Source organism: Brachyhypopomus gauderio, chromosome 19 (genome assembly GCF_052324685.1).
Source record: "Brachyhypopomus gauderio isolate BG-103 chromosome 19, BGAUD_0.2, whole genome shotgun sequence".
Taxonomy (NCBI): domain Eukaryota; kingdom Metazoa; phylum Chordata; class Actinopteri; order Gymnotiformes; family Hypopomidae; genus Brachyhypopomus; species Brachyhypopomus gauderio.
The window spans coordinates 16,059,880-16,080,497 of record NC_135229.1 but is presented as its reverse complement, the minus strand read 5'-3'; the positions used below and the strand labels follow the sequence as shown (position 1 = coordinate 16,080,497).

The 20,618-nt window shown below is 45.2% G+C and overlaps 2 protein-coding genes and 1 long non-coding RNA gene across 5 annotated transcripts in view; all 3 read right to left on the bottom strand.

Annotated features, from left to right (window-relative positions):
• coq3 (coenzyme Q3 methyltransferase) overlaps nt 1-4,066 on the bottom strand; it is a 39,306-nt gene extending 35,240 nt beyond the window's left edge. For all 3 annotated transcript variants that reach the window (XM_076981293.1, XM_076981291.1, XM_076981292.1), the window contains exons 1-5: nt 3,811-4,066; nt 3,539-3,691; nt 3,009-3,108; nt 1,449-1,691; nt 772-931 (exon numbers count right to left, since the gene is read on the bottom strand). In XM_076981293.1, coding sequence (XP_076837408.1) covers nt 772-931; nt 1,449-1,691; nt 3,009-3,108; nt 3,539-3,691; nt 3,811-3,962 — 808 coding nt within the window. In that variant the 5' untranslated portion in view covers nt 3,963-4,066. The remainder of the gene's footprint in view (nt 1-771; nt 932-1,448; nt 1,692-3,008; nt 3,109-3,538; nt 3,692-3,810) is intronic.
• Nucleotides 4,067-5,239: 1,173 nt separating this feature from the next.
• On the bottom strand, nt 5,240-13,674 carry pnisr (PNN-interacting serine/arginine-rich protein). Its single transcript, XM_076981468.1, has 12 exons — nt 13,558-13,674; nt 12,528-12,644; nt 12,225-12,401; nt 11,886-12,118; nt 11,596-11,758; nt 11,296-11,483; nt 9,850-10,002; nt 8,886-8,985; nt 8,267-8,320; nt 7,769-7,942; nt 5,974-7,027; nt 5,240-5,582 (listed from the first exon to the last, which is right to left on the bottom strand). Exons 2-12 carry the CDS (start codon nt 12,613-12,615, stop codon nt 5,552-5,554), a joined length of 2,415 nt encoding a protein of 804 aa, XP_076837583.1. The 5' UTR covers nt 12,616-12,644; nt 13,558-13,674; the 3' UTR covers nt 5,240-5,551.
• A 2,117-nt stretch (nt 13,675-15,791) lies between these two features.
• Nucleotides 15,792-19,021, bottom strand: LOC143482889 (uncharacterized). Its single transcript, XR_013122320.1, has 3 exons — nt 18,324-19,021; nt 15,942-17,352; nt 15,792-15,829 (listed from the first exon to the last, which is right to left on the bottom strand). It is a non-coding gene; the product is annotated as an uncharacterized LOC143482889 (long non-coding RNA).
• Between the last annotated feature and the right edge of the window lie 1,597 nt (nt 19,022-20,618).

Sequence of the window (20,618 nt, the reverse complement as noted above, 5' to 3'; positions counted from 1 at the left end):
AAGAGTGTTGCTTCTCTTTCTGCTGAGGTGCATCTACTCCAAGCAGGGTATCTGCACATTTTTAAATCTCAAATTCAATGACTTTTAAGACCTTTTTAATACCTCTCACAAGAAAAAATAATACTATTACTGGGGATGCAGGTGTGTTCCACATCGTTGACGGGGGGGGGCTGGCGAACGAAAATTGGTGACGTTGTTGAGGCCGTATACTCCAACGCTAGGAATCTAGCACTAGGACCCTGGAGCGGTTATTTTCTGCATGGTCCTAGCGCTAGATTCGGCAAAGTTCACATCGCGCCAGAACAACTGAACAACACACTTATAATAATTTAATGCCTCCCCTCATAAAATTCCAGACATTTTAAGACATTTTTAGGCCTTGAATATGGAAAACTAAATTTAAGACATTTTAAGACTTTTTAAGGACCCGCGGGTACCCTGTCCAAGTGTCATGATATTACTGAGAGTCTCAGCTGCAGCAGCTCCCACCACCCCCTGAAGCCCCCCACACTGTACTGTATTTAATCTATTTATACATATATTTTTAAATATATAATTTGCAACATGTCACAAAGTAGGGCTTTGTGACATGTTGCAAATTATATATTTTAAAATATATGTATAAATATATAAATAAAAAGGTAGTGACTTGTTTCATGTCATACGTTCCCCATAATTCACTCTAAACATTCAGCCTCCATTTGCTGAAACTTAATTTGCTATATTCTAATTTAAATATATAGAAAGAAAGTATTCTTCTCTGATACTTACAGGACTCCAGCAATCTCTCTAGCTCCACAGGGGTGATGAATTTGTCCCAATCATGAGTTCCACTGGGGATGATTCGGAGTAGCCACTCCGCTAGTACAATCCCCAACACATAAGAGAGCTGAGTGCGGTTTATGGTAGTGATGAAGAGAGAGCCACCAGGCTGTTTACCAGGAAAAAAACAAACATTTTTGTATTGCTGTACTGTTTGTGCTGCTCTCTCACATGAATCTAGATTTAAACTATTGACTAAAGCTCACACACTAATCCGATAGGAATCTACATACATGGCTAACTGATCATACTTCTGTAGGCACCACTAGGGGGCAGTAAGAATTCTCATCACTTTGCCATACTCTGTAGTTTGAACTCAGAGGACGAATTAATACCAGACGCCCTGTGTGCATACACGTCAAACACCATACTGTATATTGCAAGATTATTTTGTATGTCAAAATGTTACCCTCAAGCACAGATTAGCAGTTCCCAGAGAAAAGGTTGTTTCATTAACCCTAACCATAGCTTTGGCTTGCTTGTTCATATTATAAGAAGCTTCAGATTATATTCTCAAAAACATCCTTGATATCAGGTAATAGTAAAGGGCAATTAAAGATGTCACACATGCATGCACAAACACACAAAACTGATACTTAGTAGTTGTTCATGAGTGTCATTTTTACCTTCAGCACATGATGACAGCAGTGGATAAAGGTGTCTAGATCGGCGAGGTGTTCAAGCACCTCAGATGCCAGGACTGCATCAAAGCCCTCCTCCTCCTCATGGGCCAGATCCTCCAGGGTGCAGGCCCTGTACTTCACACACTTCTGCAGCTCTGGGTCGTGGGAGGCGTGCAGCTCAGCAATGCGTACACTGTCCTCCACTGGATCAACACCGACCACAGCGGCACCCAGCCGGCCCAGAGGCTGAGAGAGAGGCCACACATCAACTTCAGCACAAACATTCAAATCCACGTAAACCACCATAATGACCACAAAAGCAACACTCCTCCTCATTCTTCCAGTACACACGTCTGATAAAAGAGACTCCTGCTTGGATGAGCCAAAGTGCACATCAGCAGCCCAAAAACCCCACTGTCCAGGTTTTCAGAAGCATCTTAATATCTTTATGTGTATATACACGTGGTGCATTGTGAAAGTGCAATCTGTGCAAATGAGCCATCTGTAGTGGTATAGTGGTCAACTCACAGGAGAGGAATGAACTTGAACTGCATTACTGACATTAGATGCTTGTGTGTCGTGTGATTGTGTCTCAAGAAAAATGGTGGTTGGGATGAGGGGCAGTGGGTGTCACATGTTCAGAGTCTTGGTGGGTAGAAACTGTATTGTCTGTCAGTTAGTAGAAATGTGAAGGTTGTGTTGAAGGTGAATTTTGTCTTTGATGATCCAGTGGTGTAAGGACCATTCCAGAGACTGTCTGGCCTCCCTCTGCAAACACTTGCAGTTTCCAAACCAGACAATAATGCAGCTGGTGAGAATGTTTTCAATAATACTCATAAAACTCCTATAGAATTTCCTCAGAATTCTGGTTGACAATTCTTCTCAGGAAATGTAGTTGTTTTCTTAACCAGCTGTGATGTGTGACCAGGTGAGATCCTCACTGATGATGCAAAGAATCTTGAAGGTAGTCACTCTCTCTACTGCTGTGTGATGAGTAAACAGTTGTTTATGCTGCTGTGCTCGCCTCCAGTAGTGCACAGAATCATCTCCTTTGTTTTGTCAACATTTAAGGAGAGATTGTTGATGTGACGCCATGCTACATGATTTACCCCTTCCATCCTCAAAGCTGTCTCATCACCCCCACTGATCAATCTCAAGATCTCACGACTGTGGTATCAGCCGCAAGTCTGATGGTGGAGGTGTTACTGTGAGAGGCAATCAGGGGTGAACAGGGTGTACAGCCCACAGCCATGGGTGTCCCTGTGTTTGTCATCCTAGTATTGGAAGTGTGGTTTCCAGTCCTGACAGACTGGGGTCTCCCTGTCTTGCCTTAAAGCAGGTGGGCAGTAGTGCGTGTGTAAAGGTTGTAGATGTCTGCAAAAACATAATGACCCAAGTGCACGACCAGGTATGCTGTGTGGGCCAGCTGCTTTCTGTGGGTTAACCCCGTTTACAACCTTCCTCACCTCAGCAGATTAACCTAGAAGAGCTTCTCTCAAGTGAATGACCACTGACTGACTATGCGAGTCAGAATGACATTTTAAGCACTGAAACAAACGTTACCTCTGTAAGTAAACCACCACCACAGCCTACATCCAGGATCCTCAGTCCAGCCAGGGGTTTGCCCAGAGAACGCACACTGTGCACATTCAACAGATTATCCCTACAAGGAAGTTCAAAGGTCAGGAGAAGCCTGTTAACCGACACCAACATGTCCTCATATCACTTTTCTTTTACAGTTTGACTGTGAAACATCACATTGAACAGAACTGGTAACAATACATGCTTAAAGATTGGATACCACAGCAAAAATACAGGGGGGGGGGGGGGGGTATTATATCGCCAGTAGTTGGCGCCAGAGCGAACTAGTAACTCATTGAATCAGGTATGTGGATCAGAGGTAAATAAACTAGATTTTGTTTTTTCAGCGTGAGAAATCGGAAGTGTGTCGTGTGAAGACGGTCAAATGTGTGTGTCTCACGCTCAATGCGTGAGAGTTGCCAACCCTGCAATCAGACAAACATACAGCAGCATGTACTAAAACACATATCGACATGAGACAGCACCGTGGCACCACAGACGGGAGCACCGACCGTATGAAGGGGACCCTGAGCTCATTCATGGCGTGCAGCGCGGCGCAGCCTCCCTGAAGGTCCCACCACCTGCTGGACACAGCCTGGAACTTCCTCAGCTCGGCCGGGTCCACGGAGCTGCTCCACACCGTCCGCGCCGCTTGGACTCGTGGCCTGCGGACATGATCACTCACGCTTGTCCAGTAACACAACTATGGACACGTGTTCATTACTCATTACTTTAATTACTGTATCGTTAACAGATGAAGGACAGTAAGAACTCCGCATCTCACCCAGCTGCGCTTCCCGTCAACTTCACAAACGTCCAGGAGGCGAGAGGACGCGGGGACATTGTGCGCAAGGACACGCTTACATTAATGGGACATTTCACTCTTGACTCACGTAAGACCCTACAAGCCCCTCGACAACAGTTACTGGAATACATACTTACATATTTAGTCCGACTGTTTTAATAATATTTCATGAGATTGCACTAGCGTGACTGCAGTTGGCCACCGTGAACGCGTCGGTGCTGCATTACGTTGTGTCGTGTCGAAACTTATACCACCAACATAAAGGTTCCGCTGACTTAGGACTTGATATAACACAGTGGACCAACACCAGCAGACGACATGGATCCCCAAACCATCACTGATTGTGGAAACGTCACACTAGACCTCAAGCCTTTGGGTATCCTGAAAGGCGCTATATAAATTAAACATTAATTAATTAATTCATTCATTCAAGCAGCTTGGATTGTGTGTGTCTCTGCACTCTTTCTCCAGACTCTGGGATCTTGATTTCCAAATGAAATGCAAAATTTACATTCATCTGAAAATAACTCCTTAGACCTACACCTGCTGGTGTACATCCACTGTGATATATCAAGACCAAAGTCAGCACAGCCATCTACCAGGAAATTTTAGAGCACTTCTCTGCTTCTCACAAGCTTTTTGGAGATGGACGTTTCATTTTTCCAGGACGTGGCACCTGTCCACACTGCCAAAAGTACCAATACCTGGTTTTATAACCACAGTATCACTGTGCTTGATTGGCCAGCAAACACATTTGACCTAAACATGCAAAAGGATTCAAGCCCTGACCAAGTATTGAGTGCATTTACTGCACAGAACTTCCAGTAGGCCAACATTTCTGAATACATTTTCTTCTTTTTTCAGTTGGTCATATAACATATAAATGAAATGATTTTAGGTTTTAAAATTAATCAACAAACAGAAATAAACACTTGAAATAGTTCACTCTGTCATGAATTATTATGCATTTCACTTTTTGTATTGAATTACTGAAATGTTTTAGTCTAATTTATTGAGATGCACCTGTATTTATAATTAAATGAAACTGGTTTAAAAGCAATTTAGAACACTTTTTTTTTTTACACCCTTGATATTTCTGTAAACCAAATCTGTGTACATGGCCATGTGTATACCAGGCAAGCCCCTAATATAGTGTTCAGGTATTTCTAATCGTCAACCTTATTTTTATACATTTGGCCAGAATCCATAATTATATAGATAATAGAAACCTTAAGGAACAGTGAATGCTTGTCAGGACTCCTTTATGGTTTCATATACAGACCCATAAGAGTGGAGTAGTTCCCATTATTATACGTGTTATATGATGCTTACGCGTCTGATTATTAGTGTCCTGTATTAGCCTGTGTGACGGCAAGAGTTATTCAAGTTATAGAAGGCAGAGACTGGAGAGAAGTAACCATTGTTTTATTGAACAATTTACAACAAATATGAATCCACTTCCTCTTGCTGAGGGTTTTAAAACATTACAGCTTCAAGAGTCTAGTAACTACCTAATGCTGAGACTTGCATAACACAAGGCAAAAACCTATCATTCAAAATGTCCTGTATTGCAGACACCAGTTAAAAAATATCACATATTTACACTGAGAGTTTGGGGGGAGTGAAAGAGTGGAGAGTTCACCTACAACGTTGCCTCCATAATGAGACAAGCCCGTTAAACTCATGGAATTTTAAAATAAGTGATTGAAGAGCCGAGCTGTTAGCGCCTGCGGTGGCTGGGAGACACAGACCTGCAAAAGAACCACGGAAATGTCCTTAGTGCAATTTTCATTCTCTCACACACACACACACACACACACACACACACACACACACACACACACACACACACACACACACACACACACACAGACATCCAGAGGTTACAACCCAGTCACACCTTTCACAGCTACAGCATTAACACTAAAGGAGAAGCAGCAGTGTTAAACTGAAGCCATGTCTGCACTTGAGAGCAGCGCCCTCTATTGTACTATCATTAGTACTTAGTACAATTCTAAAGAATTTAACATTTCATCAAACAGGATTAAATAAACAGAAACACACATATAATCTGTAATTATAGACCACAGACAGATAAACATAGATTAATATATTAAGAAGGAGAGAAAAAATGGATACTACCTTGATCGCGACTTAGACTTGTGTTTGCGGCTTGCCTTCTTACCAGACTTGTGAGATTTTTCCGTTGATCTTGATCGACTATGTTTATTTTTTTTTGCCTTTTTTCCTTTGCTAAGCTCAGGGGACGGGGACCTGCTGGAGTCAGAGTCAGAGTACTTCCTGCTAGCTTTGACCGAGCTCTTCTTACTGGACCTGCTGTCCTGACGGGAAAGTTTGCCACTGTGGGAGTCTGTTATCTCACTCCCTCGCCTCCTCTTATACCTGCTCTCCTCCTCCCGAGCAGAGCTGCCATCTTCCCTCTCTCTCCCCCTTTCTCTCTCCCTCTCCTTTTCTTTGCCCTTCTGTTTCTCTTTCTTCTTTTCTAGCTCCTTATCCCTTTTTTTCTTGTCCTTCTCGTGACTCTGGCTCCTGTCCCTCCTCCTGTCTCTGCTGGCTGTTCTGAGTCTCCGGCGACTGCGGCTGCTACTGCGGCTGCGTCTGTGATCCCTGCTGTGACGTCTGTCTTGGCTGGAGCTGCGGCTAGCTTTGGCCCTGTCCTTGGAGCCGCTCTTGCGCCCCCTGCTGGAGCGGCGCAGGCGAGAGCGGCTGCGCTTCCTGTGGTGGGTGGAGCGCTCATGGCTGGGGTTCCGGCTGCCTCGCCTCCTCCCCCGGACGCCACGCTCCGACTGCTGCCTGTGGGAACTGCGGCTACGTCTGCGGTTGCCACGGGAGGTAGAGCGGCTACGCCTCCTCTTCCTCCGTGGTGAGGACGAGCGAGAGGAGCTACGGGAGGACGAGGAAGACGATGATGAGGAAGACTGGGTGGAGGAGGAAGACGAGCTAGAGCGAGAGCTGTGACCGTGGCGTTCATTAGGTGAGCTGCTATCCACGCTTCCACCCGCACGCTCCTTTCCTGACCCCATCCGCTTGACCTCACTGACCTCTGGTTCACTACGTGATCTGCGCCGCTCTACCACTAACTCCGCCTCCCTATCTCTCACTTCCTGTTTGTGATTGGGCTCTGACTGCTCATCCTCAGAATTCTCCCTCTCCCTGTTCACTCCTCCTGAGGTTTCTGCAAGACACACACACACACACACACACACACACACACACACACACACACACACACACACACACATATGTATGATGTATACATGCGAACAAGTTATTAGACCTGTGCTACATGCAGGCATGTGGGTTATCAGACCTGTGCTGTGAACATGCAAGTGCGGACCTTTGCAGAGTGTGTGCATGCATATCAGATATTGCACATGTGCTGTATACCTGCATGTGGGTCATCAGACAAGCGTGTGCTCTGTGCTGATAATCAGACCTGTTGAGTGTGGGTGATCAAGCGTGTGCTCTGTGCTGTTGATCAGACCTGTTGAGTGTGGGTGATCAAGCGTGTGCTCTGTGCTGATAATCAGACCTGTTGAGTGTGGGTGATCAAGCGTGTGCTCCGTGCTGATAATCAGACCTGTTGAGTGTGGGTGATCAAGCGTGTGCTCCGTGCTGATAATCAGACCTGTTGAGTGTGGGTGATCAAGCGTGTGCTCTGTGCAGGTAATCAGACCCGTTGAGTGTGGGTGATCAAGCGTGTGCTCTGTGCAGGTAATCAGACCCATTGAGTGTGGGTGATCAAGTGTGTGCTCTGTGCAGGTAATCAGACCCGTTGAGTGTGGGTGATCAAGCGTGTGCTCTGTGCAGGTAATCAGACCCGTTGAGTGTGGGTGATCAAGTGTGTGCTCTGTGCAGGTAATCAGACCCGTTGAGTGTGGGTGATCAAGTGTGTGCTCTGTGCAGGTAATCAGACCTGAGTTCACTGGTGTCTCCAGCGTCTGCTGCTCCCGTTCTTTGCGGCGGAATGCATCCTGTTTCTGGCGGATCCGGTGCCGAAGTTCCTCCTCATCCGTGTCGGACGACTCGGAGCCCTTCGCACTGCGCTCCTCATCCTCACTGTCGTCTGAACCATATGCTCCGAGACCACCTGCAGGGACAAAGCCCCTCTTATAGCAGTCAGCCCCGACACAGCGCCGCCTCCACCATGTCTTCCTTCTACTCGCTCACTTGTGCCCTCACGCATCATAAAGCATGCATGCTTTTAACAACCTGGACAGGTAGTCTGATAACCTCACAGACACTGAGATGCAGATGGCTAACCACTGCATGAGGATCTGCTACAACAGCTCATCATAAAAGATACAAAAGAGATGTGGCAGACAGAACAAGTTATGCCCAGAGACCAGTCCCACCACAACCCGACCCGCCTGGTCCCACCCACCCGCTTGATCTGAGGCCCGTGAGCACTTACCGAGGCCGGTGAGAGAAGCCAGTGCACTGGACTGTGCCAGCTGTTTTGCAGGAGCTTTGATTCACATCAACAACAGGAACAACATGTTAAAACACATACAGCCACCATTTTCTCAAAGTCTCTAGTGAGGAGGGTACAGATATTCACTATTCACAAGCGTGGCCTTTGGCAAGAACAAAACAAAATGGAGAGAAGAAAAGGGTTAACAAAGTTTGTCCCACACACACACACAGTAAACAGTGGAGAAGAGGTACAGAACCACTCTGTACTAATGGAGTGTCTCTCTGAAACAGGAATCCCCCTGGTATAGCAGTGAGAGTTCTGCTCCGAGATCGATCAGGACAGTTTGGAGCACTTGCGAACAAAGACTCAGTCTCAATGCCCTTCTCTTCTCTTTGTTGCTTATTCCTCTCCGTTTGCATTAGCAGAGAATGGCTGGGGAGACACTGTCGTCTGTCACATAGCTTTACTAAAGTCATACACCAGTCATAAATTAGTTTTTCACATATCTGAAATCAAACAATGCCTGAGTAATTCTACTATGTGAGGAACCGTGGCCTTTCTTCACTGTGAAACAGGCAGGCACAGTTGAATGGGCAGAAGAGAAAGAGTGGCAGACCTTTGGTGGCTTTGCGATGCGTCTCCTTGGCCACCTGGAGGATTTCTTCATTGGTGACCTCGAGGAGAACTTCAGTTAGAAGTGTTTTGGTCAGGAGCATCTGTTTACAACAAGAGACAGGGAACGGTGATGCTGTGATGGCCAAAGTGATGATGGGCCTGTTGTCGGAGGGGTGTGGGGCGTGTGGTCGGAGGGGTGTGGGGCGTGTGCTAGGCGTGTGGTCAGAGGGGTGTGGGGCGTGTGCGGGGCGTGTGGTCGGAGGGGTGCGGGGCGTGTGGTCGGAGGGGTGCGGGGCGTGTGCGAGGCGTGTGGTCGGAGGGGTGCGAGGCGTGTGGTCAGAGGGGTGTGGGGCGTGTGGTCGGAGGGGTGTGGGGCGTGTGGTCGGAGAGGTGTGGGGCGTGTGGTCGGAGAGGTGTGGGGCGTGTGGTCGGAGAGGTGCGGGGCGTGTGGTCGGAGAGGTGCGGGGCGTGTGCGAGGCGTGTGGTCAGAGGGGTGCGGAGTGTGTGTGGGGCGTGTGGTCGGAGGGGTGCGGGGCGTGTGGTCGGAGAGGTGCGGGGCGTGTGCGAGGCGTGTGGTCAGAGGGGTGCGGGGTGTGTGCGGGGCGTGTGGTCGGAGGGGTGCGGGGCGTGTGGTCGGAGAGGTGCGGGGCGTGTGCGAGGCGTGTGGTCAGAGGGGTGCGGGGTGTGTGCGGGGCGTGTGGTCGGAGGGGTGCGGGGCGTGTGGTCGGAGGGGTGCGGGGCGTGTGCGAGGCGTGTGGTCAGAGGGGTGCGGGGTGTGTGCGGGGCGTGTGGTCGGAGGGGTGCGGGGCGTGTGCGAGGCGTGTGGTCAGAGGGGTGCGGGGTGTGTGCGGGGCGTGTGGTCGGAGGGGTGCGGGGCGTGTGCGGGGCGTGTGGTCGGAGGGGTGCGGGGCGTGTGGTCGGAGGGGTGCGGGGCGTGTGGTCGGAGGGGTGCGGTATGGGCTGACCAGCTGAAACTCTCGCTCCTCTTCAGTCATTTCTGGTTCGCTCTGTTCCTCAGGCGCAGGTGACGAGTTCCTGCTGGTAGACTCCGGCCACTTCCGCGATGCCACATCCTCTCTGGCCTCACCTTCATCACCATCCTCATCCTCATCACTATCCTATAATCAGAAACATACAGAACGTCAGAGAAATCTCAGAGCGATTAGGAGCTGGTGGAAGAGTCCTATATTTTTGGGTACTTCCCCCCTGCCTGACATTTGGCTGTTTGACCCACCAGGCATTATAACATTCTCACCTCAACACTCACACTGAACAGAGGGCAGTACTGCTGTAGATGACCACAGGACGTGTGAGTAGGGTGAGTGTGCAGTACTGCTGTAGATGACCACAGGACGTGTGAGTAGGGTGAATGTGCAGTACTGCTGTAGATGACCACAGGACGTGTGAGTAGGGTGAATGTGCAGTACTGCTGTAGATGACCACAGGACGTGTGAGTAGGGTGAATGTGCAGTACTGCTGTAGATGACCACAGGACGTGTGAGTAGGGTGAATGTGCAGTACTGCTGTAGATGACCACAGGACGTGTGAGTAGGGTGAATGTGCAGTACTGCTGTAGATGACCACAGGACGTGTGAGTAGGGTGAATGTGCAGTACTGCTGTAGATGACCACAGGACGTGTGAGTAGGGTGAATGTGCAGTACTGCTGTAGATGACCACAGGACGTGTGAGTAGGGTGAATGTGCAGTACTGCTGTAGATGACTACAGGACGTGTGAGTAGGGTGAATGTGCAGTACTGCTGTAGATGACCACAGGACGTGTGAGTAGGGTGAATGTGCAGTACTGCTGTAGATGACCACAGGACGTGTCAGTAGGGTGAATGTGCAGTACTGCTGTAGATGACCACAGGACGTGTCAGTAGGGTGAATGGGCAGTACTGCTGTAGATGACCACAGGACGTGTGAGTAGGGTGAATGGGCAGTACTGCTGTAGATGACCACAGGACGTGTGAGTAGGGTGAATGTGCAGTACTGCTGTAGATGACCACAGGACGTGTGAGTAGGGTGAATGTGCAGTACTGCTGTAGATGACCACAGGACGTGTGAGTAGGGTGAATGTGCAGTACTGCTGTAGATGACCACAGGACGTGTGAGTAGGGTGAATGTGCAGTACTGCTGTAGATGACCACAGGACGTGTGAGTAGGGTGAATGGGCAGTACTGCTGTAGATGACCACAGGACGTGTGAGTAGGGTGAATGTGCAGTACTGCTGTAGATGACTACAGGACGTGTGAGTAGGGTGAATGTGCACTACTGCTGTAGATGACCACAGGACGTGTGAGTAGGGTGAATGTGCAGTACTGCTGTAGATGACCACAGGACGTGTGAGTAGGGTGAATGTGAGAGAATGTGCATGCAGCAACCTCAGGGCTGCTCTGAATGAGATGCTTACAAACTTGCTCTTGCGTGGCACGCGAGGCCCATCCTCCTCTTCCTCCAGCAGCTCATGGTGGTGGTGGGACGGCAGCTCGGCACGCTGCTGCTCCTGCCTCTCCTTCTCCAGCCTCTTCTGCTTCTCGCGGTCCATCTTCTCCAGACCCTCTCGTATCCATGCCGGCAGGGTCCTGCGTTTCACTGCATCTGAACCACAGGTAGGAGCAAATGTCACCACTAAAGGCCATGCAGTGTCCTCCATGAAGACAGGAGCCACACATCCTCTGCAGCAGTGAGTCCCTATGGCAGGAGTATGTACCAAGAGCTGGTGCTTCTGGTTTGATGCCCAGTTGGTTGGGCGACCTGGGCCGGTCTGGTCTGAATCCTGGGAGCCTGTCTCGTCGGTTCTGGGGTCCATCGGGCCAGAATGGCGGGTTGAACGCTGAGCCAGGTGGCCCATACGCCCCCGCTGCTGCCCCGTGCTGCTCGTGAGAAAGGCCAGAACTCAACACTGTGCTCCATTCCAGAATTATATTAACTAAATTTGGTATAAGGTGGAAATGCACAGCACACACATCAATTTAAAAGAATTTCAGTCAGATTTCATACCTGGTAATCAAATTGGTTGACTCCTATTGGGGGCATTGGGTAATGTTCAGGCTGGCCACCAAAATCATGACTGTTCTGAGGGAAAACATTGTGGTGGGGGTCACCAGGGAAATCCCCACTGTCCTGACTGTTACTGTCTTCAGACGGGTTAACAACATCCATAGGTCCTGGCCCTGGAGGGATCCACGCTTGATCTGCAGGGGGAGGTGGTGGTTGCCCATGCATCCCCCATTCTAACCAAGAAGCAGGTTTGTAAGAGTAAGAACAAACACAAGGAGACAGTAGCACAGCAGCCATTTCAACGTATTCTGGCTGGAAAAGGAATCATGTTGTTCTAACCAGGCTGCCACATCCTCCCAAACCCGGAGTGGGTCTGGCAGGCTGTGTGGCTGTTGTGCGTGTCCAGGCCCGGCACGTCCTGCCCGTTGGGCTGAGGGGGCTGAGACTCCGCTGGTCCACCACTGGACTCTTTCTGTGCTATCCATGCCTGTGCCAGGGCTGCCCAGTCCACCTGACCTGCAGGGCACGCAAACAACAACAAACTCATTAAGGGATCCTGTGCACTTAACCACTGCACTACTACCAACCGCCTTCATTCAGCTATAAGAATAACAATGAAGACCAACAGCAAGATAAACTTACTTGGGTCTTGCTGATGTTGGAACGACTGCATCCACTGCTGCTGGTTTAATGGCCACTGCGGCCAGGGCTGTCCTCCCTGGTCCCACATCTCTCACCTTCTGGTTCTGATCCCCAGAGCTTAGTGCAACAAACCCAAAATAAGAGGACATTCCATGCAATGTTCAAAACGGATGTTACTGGATAACACGGCAGGGCCCAGAACAAGGCGGAAATATTCCTAAACCTCCCATCAATTTGTATACTTTTATTCTATTTCTGCGAGCTGAAAGAACTTAAGTTGATATAGGTGAAATAAGAAAGCATGGGATCCAATAAATGTACTAAAGACACCAAAACCTTCACATTATAGTATTAATAAAACAGCGAAGAAAGCCAAAAACACGCAAATCCATCCCGAGATCAGAGAGTTACCACCGGCCCGAAACCTCGGGACTAAACAATGCTGGGCAGCAGACCCAAGACGGTGCACTAGGACACAGAAATAGCCACGTATTACATTTAAAGAGCAGTTAAAGATCAGACAGACAGGACAGATCAGACATACAGGACAGATCAGATATACAGGAGAGATCAGACAGACAGGAGAGATCAGACAGACAGGAGAGATCAGAGAGACAGGAGAGGAGAGATCAGACAGACAGGACAGATCAGATATACAGGACAGATCAGACAGACAGGAGAGATCAGACAGGACAGATCAGACAGACAGGAGAGGACAGATCAGACAGACAGGAGACATCAGACAGACAGGACAGATCAGATATACAGGACAGATCAGACAGACAGGAGAGGAGAGATCAGACAGACAGGAGAGATCCAGCAGCACGTCCGTCATTACAGCGTTAGTGTTTCTGTAGCTACGTGAGACACTTAGCCACCCAGCTAACTAAAACATACACGTTCAGTCGTGTCTAGCGCAAAAGCAGCGAACGTGTTAGGCCGCATAAATAAAACGATCACACGATCAAAACCACATTAGGGTTGTAGTGTTTGTGTGGCCGGTGCGTGTTGGTGTTTTATCCGCGTTCACCTTCTCAGACGCGTCTTCTCCTCGCAGCGTCTCGCTCCTAAAATGGCGACGATCTGCTGACCCGGAAATGTTTGATCTTCGGCGGCAGGACCCGGTTGTGGTTGAGCTGTGTTCCACGTCCTGTTTCCGTCTGTGGAAACTTGTGGTACTGAGGCCAAAACGCAGGTATGTAAGCTCATATTTTACTGGAGTTGCTATTTCAAACCTCTTAATGCTGAATCATGCTGCCATGACAATGTAATTTTACCTATTTATACAATTAGATGTAGCTATCTGATTGTTTGAACGCAACTAGCAGACACTCTTATCCAGAGCAACTCACAAAGTGCTTCTGATCAGAGTTCATCCTGTAATAGTGCAGATGGGCCAGAACTCAAGACACCACCGAGTCAGACTACAGGAGTTAATGTCATTATGAGTCACTACTACTGACTACAGGAGTTAATGTCATTATGAGTCACTACTACTGACTACAGGAGTTAATGTCATTATGAGTCACTACTACTGACTACAGGAGTTAATGTCATTATGAGTCACTACTACTGACTACAGGAGTTAATGTCATTACGAGTCAGACTACTGACTACAGGAGTTAATGTCATTATGAGTCACTACTACTGACTACAGGAGTTAATGTCATTACGAGTCAGACTACTGACTACAGGAGTTAATGTCATTACGAGTCAGACTACTACTGACTACAGGAGTTAATGTCATTACGAGTCAGACTACTGACTACAGGAGTTAATGTCATTATGAGTCACTACTACTGACTACAGGAGTTAATGTCATTATGAGTCACTACTACTGACTACAGGAGTTAATGTCATTATGAGTCACTACTACTGACTACAGGAGTTAATGTCATTATGAGTCAGACTACTACTGACTACATGAGTTAATGTCATTATGAGTCAGACTACTAACTACAGGAGTTAATATCATTACGAGTCAGACTACTACTGACTACAGGAGTTAATGTCATTACGAGTCAAACTACTGACTACAGGAGTTAATGTCATTATGAGTCACTACTACTGACTACAGGAGTTAATGTCATTACGAGTCAGACTACTGACTACAGGAGTTAATGTCATTACGAGTCAGACTACTGACTACAGGAGTTAATGTCATTATGAGTCACTACTACTGACTACAGGAGTTAATGTCATTACGAGTCAGACTACTGACTACAGGAGTTAATGTCATTACGAGTCAGACTACTACTGACTACAGGAGTTAATGTCATTACGAGTCAGACTACTGAATACAGGAGTTAATGTCATTACGAGTCAGACTACTACTGACTACAGGAGTTAATGTCATTACGAGTCAGACTACTGACTACAGGAGTTAATGTCATTACGAGTCAGACTACTACTGACTACATGAGTTAATGTCATTATGAGTCAGACTACTAACTACAGGAGTTAATATCATTACGAGTCAGACTACTACTGACTACAGGAGTTAATGTCATTACGAGTCAGACTACTAACTACAGGAGTTAATGTCATTACGAGTCAGACTACTACTGACTACAGGAGTTAATGTCATTACGAGTCAGACTACTGACTACAGGAGTTAATGTCATTACGAGTCAGACTACTACTGACTACAGGAGTTAATATCATTACGAGTCAGACTACTACTGATTACAGGAGTCAGAATCATTATCTAGTGCAGGAGTGGCCAACATGGGTCTCCCCAGCCGGTCCACACTCTCTCCTGCACTAACGGTGTGTGTCGTGGCCCGGTTACCTCATCAGCTGTGAGGGCGACACACTGATGCATGCCCAGATAGCAAAAGAACGTTGAATCAACGTTGATTCACCGTTGTCTTGCTCAACGTATAAATGTTGAATCAACGTTGAAATGTGACGTTGATTCAACGCTAAAGTGCACATACGGTTCTACGTTGAATCAACGTTGAAAACCGGTTGACACTGGACGGTTGATCAACGTTGGTTCAACCATTATCTAAATATTGTTTTTATTAAAATCCAGTCCTGCTTTATGTACAGCAGGATGCCCATAAAGGGAATTATAATCAATGAGTTAATTAGTTAGTCTATTATTAATAGACTAACTAATTAATAGAGTAATTAGTGTATTAGTTATATAGTAGTCAAATATATTAATAATAATAATAATAATAATAATAATAAACAACAATCACAGTCACAAATAACTTATGCAAGAAAATTTATTTTAATAAATGTAGAACGTTGAATTTCACTGGTCAAGGGGTCTTGCTACTTCGCCACTGCAGCTGAATAAATATGAATAGAATTGAAATTAGATTATTGTATACGCACTATTTGAAATTTCATTTTCATTGTTCAACCACACATAAGAGTACCTGTAAGAGTAAGAATGAGTACCTGATGTTTATCTTCTCCTTGGAACTCCTCCTTCTTTCTCTGGTGCGTATTTTAACCATTTCTTTACTGCATCAGCAAATCCTATGTGGGTGCTTCCAGGAATTTGCTTCTGGAGAGCGGCTGGAACAAACACAATTTTTATGATAAGTAGATATTCGATATCAGTTGCCTTTATAATAAAAACATACTTTAAGAGATGTTTTGAAGCGGGTTCGGGAAACGAGGCAGAAACTGCTTAATCCAGAAAATCCCGAGGAGGAAAACTATTTTCCACCGCAGTGTCACTTAAAGGGCTAAAACTCCCTGAGTGGCCAAGTGCCTGTCTGTTAGGGAATTCGCTGAGAGGAGTACTAGTCGCTACAGTTTAATAGGTGTTTAAAGAATCTTTATTGTAAAGGGTACTATTAGGGTTTATTATTATTAAGGTTTGCGCCTGCTTCATTATTCATGCAAAAACGTTTGTAACACGGACATTTTTGTGAGTTAAAATGAGGTAAAACATGGCGCCCGTAAGCGGTTTGAGTGTGATGAGTCTCGTTCTCCGTGTCGTCTGTGTGTTATGGCGTTTGCTTGTTCCTATTTAAGTTCTTTCTGATCGATTTGCTGTTGTCTGTTGTTAACGTTACATTGGTTACATTACATTGTTTCGCTCAGTTTCATTATAATCTGAGGCTGAAAACCTGCGTTTTCGTATTCGTTTTGCACATTATTTGCCTGTGAAACTAACTAAAAGTAAAACCTAAGCATTTCACATTTAGCGAATTAAATGATCAAATGTATGTAAAGGTTTGAACAGAACCTTTATTGCTTTGTACTGGTGTTCTGACATTTTGACACCCTCCAGCAAATAGAGCTGTGTTTTTGCAGAGCGAAAACCACGAGGATAAACTGAGGTAAGAAAGTATCAAATAGTTATCTAAATTAAGGCGGGGAATAAGTGGGCATATTTGATTAGAAATTAGATTTGACTGTTTGAAATTCTACATAATTCAGTTATGATAATGCTTTGAGATGTGTATGTATATGCATATATATTTAAAAATAAATAAATAAACAAAGTTTTTTTTTCTCTTTCCTTCCTAATCTGAATGAAGTGTATGTGATTGCCAATGGAAATTGGTGCTTAATCATTTGTAAAATTTAAGCCCTGACTGTAAAATTATGAATATTACTTGATCCTCAATAAACAATAAGTTAAAAAGAAGAAGATAGTTAACATTCCATTTACAGCTAAGCAAAGCTAAACAGCACATTTTCCACAAACAGCATTTTAGATGTGGGACCATCAAAAGAGAAGTCGAACATCCCTGTAGATTATGGACTAATGTCCACACAGGTGGTAAGAAGTATCCACAGTGGTTATAGGATGTGCACGCAGCAGATCAGGAACTGCAAACATCGTCAATAAGGACTGAAAAAGAAAATACAAGTGTCGATACAAGTAATTTTTCCCCTTCAGAGGGGCAACTCGGCCAAAGATTGCAAATGAGGTGTTACTTAAGCAACTTTAACCCAGCCATGTACAGTCTTGCTGCAGTCCTGCTCCTCATCCTCACTATCATACCTCACTTAATACACACGAGTGGTAAAAGCAGTTAAAGTGTGATGTCTGTTTGCCCAGTCAGTGGGTCTGGGGAAGGAGCGGGAAAGAACGCACGAGCAGCCTCTTCTCGTGCAATAAATCGGCGTCATAAAATAAACGTTATTCTTTTTGGTTTATTACTTCTAGTTTCAAGGTGGGTTGAACAATACGTTTAGATCAAATTTCCAAATGTCTACAAACAAATTAATTTGAAAACGTTAATTTAAGTATAATAAAATATATTATAATATAATATAATAAGAATAATAATTTGAGTTGACATGTTAATTAATCTACAAGCTAAAAGTTACAGCCAACGTCAAACGATAACGTTAGCTAATTATCGCTATGGCAGCTATCAACTTAATTTCTACGATTAATTCACGACGAATGTCTTAACCAAATCTCGCTGTTAAATATTTCGAATAAATCAGCCAAGATAGCTAATTAGCTAACGCTGGCTACTGAGATACAAGCAGCTGTGCTGTCGCCATAGAAACAGAGCCAGTTAGCTAGCTAGTGTAGCGCAAAACGGCAACTACAACGGCTCTGCTTCAGCCTAACCAACGGGCTGTAGAAACGAGAAATGCTAACCGAGGAGTTTTAGCAGTTTACCACAGAGAAACGTTATACAGAAATATATAAAAACACACACAAGACAAAGCTATTAATGGTAGCTTGGAAATTAATGGTAGCTAGTTAACTAGTTACAGTAGCTATAACGACAAAAGGTCTCTCGGTTAATTATATGGTTAGCTCATTAGCTAACTAGATAACTCATTAAACACAGTGGGACATACCTTGAACTCCAAACATACATGAAGCATAGGGTTAGACTTAGCCTGAAGGGGGAAATAAAGGTTAGTTTAATCTCACAACATCAGTAAAGTCTAATTTCAGGTTCGAAAAGGCAACTATAGTAAAAAAATACTCACATCTAGCTCGGAAACTAGTCACGTTTATAATCAATGCATGCTAACTAGTTAATAAATGTTAATACCGTGTTAATAAATAAACACGGTAAAAGCTCACCCACGCCGAACTTCACAATCTTGCTCCCGGATCTGCTACACTTGACCTATGTAAACTGGCTCAGAACTGGGATACGTAGGCGGGGTAACTCCAACTATAAATCCCGCTATTAGCCAATCCTTCTCTAAAATTAATTTGCATCCTGCCCCCTTTTTATTCGCCCTATCGGTTATGACCAGCACATTCATACATCCACTTATAACTTCTATGTGTACAGAGAGCCTGAGCTTGCACGCAATAATCAATGCAATGTACACTTCTGCACACAAGTGTCTGATGTATTAGGTTGCAAGTAAATTTAATAAAAATATGTGGGAAACCATATATTATTAGGTATTTATTATAAGGTGCATGAAATGTGAGTTTATGAAAATAGAAATACTTATTATAATCAGCTTTTATTTTTACGGAATGCCTTTATATCAACAATTGCTTTGGATAGCTCAGTGTCAGACTGGTATAAACTCAAAACATGGCAGTTAGGTGTGTTAAATGAACTGCTAATGTACTAATTTGACATTTACAAACTCCACTTTCTTTTGTTTAATAAGTCATATTATTTAACAGTGAGCCCCATGTATTCTGAACCACCAATGCAAAATATAGGAAATCTGAGCTTTGATGTGTTTTCACAAATGTGAGAAATGTTTCACAAGTCCAGATGCACATGAAATGCATTGCTCCTTGTATGTACTTGATACCTTTGTGTTTGTAGGTGCACATCAGAATCAGAATTGCCTTTATTGTCATTATAATTTACATTACAATGAAATTTGATTCTACTCCAAGGTGCTTGCCAGTACAGTAAATACACACATAACATAAAACAATCTATAAATTGAGGTAGTGCCGCATATACATGTTTCGTGGATTACTTGCGTGATATTTTGAATATTGCACAAGCTATATTACAATGTATCTTACAAATATTGCACATATTACAAATATTGCACATATTGCCCGTGGGAATTATTTACATGGGTTATATTTCACATGGCTTGGGAATTTACATTTAGTGCAGTGATGGCTCTAGGATAAAAGCTGTCCCTGAGCCTACGTGTACGAGTTTTGTGCAACCTGTACCGTCTGCCTGAGGGTAACAGGTTAAACATGTGATTGCTGGGGTGGGATGAGTCCTTGGTGATGCTGACTGCCCTACTGAGGTAGCGAGAGGTGGCAATGTCCTCTAGGCTGGGCAGGGAGCAACCAGTGATCCCCTGGGCCGTGTTTATCACCCTCTGCAGCGCCTTTTTGTCTGCCACTGAGCACCCTCCGTACCATGCCGTGATGTAATACTCGAGGATGCTCTCAATGATGGAGCTGTAAAAGAGCACCAACAGTTTCTCCTCCATCTTGTTCCTCTTGAGCACTCTCAGGAAGTGGAGTCGCTGCTGGGCTTTTTTCACCACTGTTGTGTTTGCAGACCAGGAGAGGCTGTCGGTGATCTGCACGCCCAGGAACCTGATGGAGCTGACCCTTTCCACTCAGACTCCGTTTATGAGAAGCGGGGCTGGGTCAGTCCTGCCCTTCCCACATGTTCAGTTGCACATGTTAAAAAGTTGAATTAACCCATGACTTTTATTTTGAAAAGTTGTCTTGGCACTGAAGCGCTTACCAACTAACATGAACACTTCGTTAATTCCTAGATGTGATCTTTTCACATCTTCTAAATTTATCTTTTCTGAAAGCCATTGTGTGGAGATAAATTCACAATATGTGAATATTGTGCAATATGTAATTGCATAATAGGTATCTATCGCATACATACAATCTATCTGATTTCTTTAAATAACGAGCCCATTCTTTCGTGAATGTCTGGCGAATATAGAACGCTGTGCCATTGGATCCGGTGTTGTGCCGAATTCCGACTCCCCGGTAGAATCTGTTGAGATTTACATTTTAATCCCTTCATATATTGTTTACATTACAGTATTGATCAAGCAGCTTATCATAATCCATATATAATTTGACCAGTCTTAAAGTATTAATTAAACTTCTAATATTAATCACTTTATGTTTTGCTTACAGTATAGTATTAATCAAATAGCTAATTATCAAGTGTG

Excerpts from the sequence above, each read along its gene's own strand:
- pnisr (XM_076981468.1), bottom strand. The coding sequence starts at position 12,615 with ATGTGGGACCAGGGAGGACAGCCCTGGCCGCAGTGGCCATTAAACCAG. Across the intron at positions 12,119-12,224 it reads TGGGAGGATGTGGCAGCCTG|AATGGGGGATGCATGGGCAA; the intron begins GTTAGAACAACA and ends CTTCTTGGTTAG. Across the intron at positions 10,003-11,295 it reads TGCCACGCAAGAGCAAGTTT|GATAGTGATGAGGATGAGGA; the intron begins GTAAGCATCTCA and ends TTCTGATTATAG.